The 6,000-nt window shown below is 36.5% G+C and overlaps 1 protein-coding gene across 1 annotated transcript; it reads left to right on the top strand.

Annotated features, from left to right (window-relative positions):
• The first annotated feature begins 1,080 nt into the window (after positions 1-1,080).
• Positions 1,081-2,734, top strand: LOC105802606 (AT-hook motif nuclear-localized protein 22). Its single transcript, XM_012634329.2, has one exon. It carries the CDS (start codon positions 1,532-1,534, stop codon positions 2,432-2,434), a length of 903 nt encoding a protein of 300 aa, XP_012489783.1. The 5' UTR covers positions 1,081-1,531; the 3' UTR covers positions 2,435-2,734.
• Positions 2,735-6,000: the final 3,266 nt, after the last annotated feature.

Below are 6,000 nucleotides of genomic sequence, written 5' to 3'. Positions count from 1 at the left end.
TTAAAAAGAGCTAACTTAATTAATTATATATCTAGTCCAACAACTTTGTGTGTTGTAATGTGAAAAAAATAATCATGGATGGCTTTTAGAAATATTGAAAACTCATGTTGGAATCTTTAATCATATGAATATTGGGTTGCAACTGTAGTCAAATGGATGGCTGACTCTTATTTCATTTTTATTCGCACAACAGCCAACGGCAAGCATGAAACCAAATATCGTAACGCTAGCTGCTAGCTCACCCTTGTTTCAGTTTTTTTTTAATTTCCATCCTGTCATTTTCCAACCACAATAACGCCTGGTTTAAGTTTTTCACACTTTCTCATTGCTTTATCGAATTATTAAAATGTACAGTGCAGCACTACACAAAGAATCTCCGACTCCGCAGTTCAATGGAATCCTATAAACAAAGCCAATTGTGTTATTGATCAAACAGTTTTAAACTTTATTACTGTAAGACTTAATAATATCTTGTGGGCAAGTGAGTTAATGAGATTGAGAACTACTGTAGATATGCTTATATTTTTCAGTTGTTAGATTGGATGATAGGTACGGTTTTTTTGGGACAATTTGGAGGATGAAACAAAGAATCCCATCCGATGAAAGAGACCTTACATTACATAAAGCTAATTGATTGACAAAGGAAACATAACATTCTGTACTTTTTGGCTTTGGTTTCCAAGATTTGGAAATGGCAAATGTAGGGTCATTATCATGAATAGGGGTGGAAAGTAGGGAAATATAGGAAGGGGGAGAAGGAGGCAGAATTTTTAGGGAGTAAAAGAGAGGGAAGGAGAAGAGAGATAGGAGGAGGCATGAAGGTATTAAATGGAGGACAGCATGATCTTCATACTGCAGGCTTTTAATTCTCAATACAAGACAGACAGAGGGGGGCGAGAACGTGGGGTGTTGGGCCCCATGGTGGGCGGGGAAACTCACAAAATATAGAGAGAAAGAGGATACACCGCCCATCCCATGCTCACCTCACTCACGCAGTCTTTACCAATACTAAACCCACCCGCACCTCACCTGATCTCCACTTCATCATCTAACCCTAACCCAACACACCCCCCCCTTTTTTTTTTTTTTTTTACCTTTTACTAAGCCTCAGATCTAAACCCATAAACCATCTCTCCCCTCTTAGCATCTTTTGGCTATTTTTCATACCCCTCCCTCCTCTTCCTTATTTCCTTCCAAACCCTTAACCAAAACTTATCTTCATTACATGGGAAGCACATCAGTTCCAAGAATTAGTCAACTCACATCAAGAGTGGAGAGAATATAGATTCAGCTTAAAATTTGGTGGTAGATGCTTCAAATCTCTTCTCTTGCCCTTTTTTCGTGAAAAAAACCTGTAGATATTCAATTATTCGACATACCCAGCAATACCAAACCTCTAATCCACCAAGGAACAAAAATAGGAACTTTATTGTCATTTCTTTTCTCTTTCTCCATCAGAATTCAGTTGGTTCTTGTACTTGTTAGCTGATCTGTTGATGATTAGGTTTCAACTTTGAAGGGAAGAACAGAAATGGACCCAGTAACAGCTCATGGCCGTCATCTTCCTCCTTTCCTCGCTAGAGATCTTCATCTAAATCCGCACCATCAATTCCAACATCTCCTCCAACAACAAAATTCTGAAGATGAACAAAACCGTGGCCAGAAACGAGATCGAGAAGAAACAGCCACCACCGCCGCCGCCACTGGCACTACTGCCGACACGGGTGGTGGAGGCAACGACCTAGCCGTAGCCCCTGGAACTGAAGGTGAACTCACAAGAAGACCACGAGGCAGACCTGCGGGCTCCAAGAACAAGCCTAAGCCGCCGATCATCATAACCCGTGATAGTGCCAACGCCCTCCGGTCCCATGTCATGGAAATTGCCAACGGCTGTGATATTATGGAGAGCGTTTCGACTTTCGCTAGGCGGAAACAAAGAGGGGTTTGCATTTTGAGTGGGAGCGGAACTGTAACGAATGTAACCTTAAAACAACCTGGAGCTCCTGGTGCAGTCGTGAATTTACAAGGACGGTTCGAAATTTTATCCCTTTCTGGGTCATTTTTGCCTCCCCCGGCACCAGCGGCTGCATCGGGATTGGCCATATATTTAGCCGGCGGTCAAGGTCAAGTAGTTGGAGGAACCGTGGTGGGTCAACTTGTTGCTTCAGGTCCGGTGGTGATTATGGCAGCTTCTTTTGGTAATGCGGCCTATGAAAGGCTCCCGTTGGAGGAAGAGGAACAACCTCTGGACCCGATTCCAGGAAGTGGATCCTTAGAGTCACCGGGAAGCATGGCTGCTCAACAACAACAGCAGCAGCAGCAACTATTGCAAGATCCCAACGGATCCTTCGCTCAAGGGTTGCCACCAAATCTTCTAAATTCAGTCCAAATGCCAGCTGAGGCCTACTGGGGCACAGGTCATCCTCCATATTAACAAAAAAAAAAAAAAAACTCGGGTTTTTCTTTTCTTTTTTTTTTCGTCTCCTTAATTATCCTTTTCAGTCACCTCTTGTTAGTTTGACCTTCTGATCACCTTTTAATCTTCTTCCTTTATAAAATAGTTGATTTTGATGTTTTAAAATTAAGTGTTAAAGATGCTGCTGATCATGGGATTCATCTGGGTTTGGTTTGAAGTTTGAAGTTTGAAGAAGGATGATGTACAAATTTTCTGGATTTTCTCCCTGGCGGGTTTTTCCGGTTTTATTTTTATAAAAAGTAGCCTTTTAATTTCTCACTTCTCCTCATTATTGTAGCTTAACGATTAAGTACCAGAAGATGACAGTCATTTCTCACTCACATTCTTTTGCAGCTTGTCTCAGAATTGTTCTTCCCACAAATAAAATTCATCTTTTTAAAATATAAAAAAAGCCAAAAAAAAAAAGCAACCTTTTCAGTAAGGTTCCTTTTCTTGTGCCATAATACTTTCAAGTTTCAGATTCTGTTGCTTACTAGCTTTTCTTTTTTTTTTAAAAAGAATATGAAATGAATTTACATTCATGGAGATGCAAGGGTTTTGGGTTTCTTTAACAAAAAATCGGTTTATTGATGGTTCACATAAATAATAATATATAAATTTTCTTGTTTATTTAACAGTGACCACCTTCAACTCTAATCACAAACTTCACTAATACTGCCACCGCTATGAGTATTGGTTCATATAAATACAATAAATCTAGTGTCAGTTTGAAGTTCGAAGAGATGGCAAATGATGACTTGAAGAAAGGCAAAGAGATGGGAGGTTATGGGCTTAGGGTTTGGCTGTCTTTTCGCTACGTTTTTTTTTTTTTTTTTTACATTGGTAATGCTAGGGTTCATTATGGAATAAGAGGTGAACATTGGGTCCTGGGTTACACGTGCGCTGCTGCTCTGCCAAAAAAAAAAAGAAAAGAAAGCTCCTTTTCGAGGCAACCATTTCCTTGCAGTATAATTCCATGTAAAAGACAAGCAAGCTACCACAAAAACATGAGTAACAAGCAAGACAAACTGGGTGTCATCCTTAAGCGTTAAAGTTTCCCCTTCTCTCATTTTTAAAAAAAAAAAAAACTGTCATCCCATCATACGTGTAAAACGGCATGGAATGAATCAAATAGTGAAGGAGGTAAGTTTATGTTACTTATATTCTACTTACACTATGATAATAATCAATATTGATTTTTTATTTAATATGCTTCATTGTATATTTACATAAAAAAGTTTTAAACCCTATTTGATGTTTTAAGATCTGCTCCCATTTCTTCGAGACATCTCATTTTGCTATATTGTGATGTCTGATTATCTTTTAAAATTTTTTTTGCTGTTTTTAAACCCTAACTGATCTATGCGGGTTCTCCAAACAGAAACTTTACCTGAAGTACATGCTACATACTTAGCTAAATATGTTCTAATTACTCCTTGGCTGTTGTATATAATATATAATAGAGTACCCATTTCTTCTAATTAATCATCAGGGTTTTCTTCAGCTCATCAATTGCATGCACTTAATAATCTTTATTATTAGTTTTTCTTTAGTTCATTGATCGTCCTCAACAGTATATATGCATATGCATGCAAACCCTCTTTTTTGGCGGTTCTTATTGTTATAAAATAAACCCTAAATTTCTTACATCTTTTCAACTAAAGAACCAAACGTATAGCTTACTTTCGTTCGATCGTTTGATTATTTCATTTTCAATATGTGAATGTATTTCTTCACTTCTCTATATTTTCTTCGAAATGAGATTGCTGAGCAGTGGTGAACTCTTTCCGGAAAACTTTTTTAAAGAATTATTTGTTTGGAGCCTATGAATCCCTCAACAAGTTGATATTGACTCTGGTTTTTAATTGAGATTGTCTCTCGACCCTATTAAAAGCTTAAGCTGAAGGCAGAGCTCATAGAGCAAGAGTGCCTCATCGGATTGAACTGTGTGGTGCACGGCCACCTACAAAAAGAACATGAGCATCACGCATTTGGTAGGGATTGAATCTTTACCCCTTATATGGCATCTAAGGGCAATGCTACCACTTGATCGACCTTAGTGAATCCGGCTTCCAACATTCAAGACAAAACTCCAGTTCAACTTGAGAACAATATCAACTCGTTGAATGGTTCGTCAATTTTCACCGAACAACATTTCAAAGACTTTTCTAAAAATAGTTGGTCTTCCCTCCACAAAAATATACTAATTCATCTACTGAAATTGAAAAAAAGAACGATTGGAAAATGGTAATCTTCGTTTCAAGGGGAGAACGATTTTATTTGTAATGCTTGGTAAGTATAAGTTTTTAACTGGTAACATAAAGTTAATATATTTATTTAATTAAATAAAGACACATTGAGGTTTTTAAATTCCATTTTGTGAAGGGAGTTAAAAAATCTTAAATGGCTAATTGTGAGAATATTCCTTTCTTTCTCAGTGGGTGTCACCAATGGTGGTCGGGTCACTAAAAAGGTTCGCCGGGCGAGAGGAAGAGTCGCTGGACGATCCAGGTGACCTTATGGATGCAAATTCGGTTAGGAAAATTGCAATAATTCGTTTTTCAATGGGGCCAGAAACAGTGATTTTGGAACCCTAATTTTGATGTTCGAGTCCGTAAATATTATTATTTAATATTTACGATGTCAATGTAAAGGTTAATTAAAGTTTTTTCCCTTAATTTTGTCAATTTTATAGTTAATTACGGTATAATAATTAAATTGTAAAAGTTAATTGCTATGAATTTTTAATTAATCAAAAGACCAATTAAGCAATTGGACTATTAATATATAGCCAAACAGTGGTGGAGGCTAGTTGTAATCCCATCAAATTAGTTAATTATGCTTAGTGCTAATTAATTAAATGTTAATTAAGTTAAGGGTAAACTATCAGAATAGTCACTTTTGTTTGCCTCTGATTACATTTTAGTCACTTACGTTATCGTTTTGTTACGAAATAGTCACTATGCATTTAAGATTTGTTAAATCCCAAATGACAGTCTGACATGGCAGTTAAAATAGGTTTAAAATGCCAATGTGGATGTCCAGTTGGGATGAGAAAAGTTTTTTTTAATGAAAATAGAATACAAAATTTGCCTTAAAACCCAAATATGTTGGACATCCCAAAATTTTGTATTCTATTTTTCTTAAAAAAAATTTTAACTGTTCTCATCCCAACTGGACATCCATGTTGGCATTTAAAATACATTTTCACTACCGCATTGGACTGTCATTTGGGAGGTAACAGATCTTAACGACAAAGTTACCATTTTGTAACAAAACGATAACGTAAGTGACTAAAACGTAACATTTCAAACATAAGTGACTAAAATATAACCTAAGGCAAACAAAAGTGACTATTTTGGTAGATTACCCTTAAGTTAATGTAGATTAGTTAATTATTAAACAAGTATAAAAGACAAAATAAAATAAAAACAAAACAAAACATTATTTTTTCATACTCATCTTCTTCTTCACGAAGAGAAAAAAATAGGGCATGGATAGTTAAATGAGTTCAATTTAGTTATTTTTCTTGTAATTTTTATGTT

Source organism: Gossypium raimondii, chromosome 11 (assembly GCF_025698545.1).
Source record: "Gossypium raimondii isolate GPD5lz chromosome 11, ASM2569854v1, whole genome shotgun sequence".
In the NCBI taxonomy this organism is placed as follows: domain Eukaryota; kingdom Viridiplantae; phylum Streptophyta; class Magnoliopsida; order Malvales; family Malvaceae; genus Gossypium; species Gossypium raimondii.
This window is presented reverse-complemented; position numbering and strand designations above follow the sequence as displayed.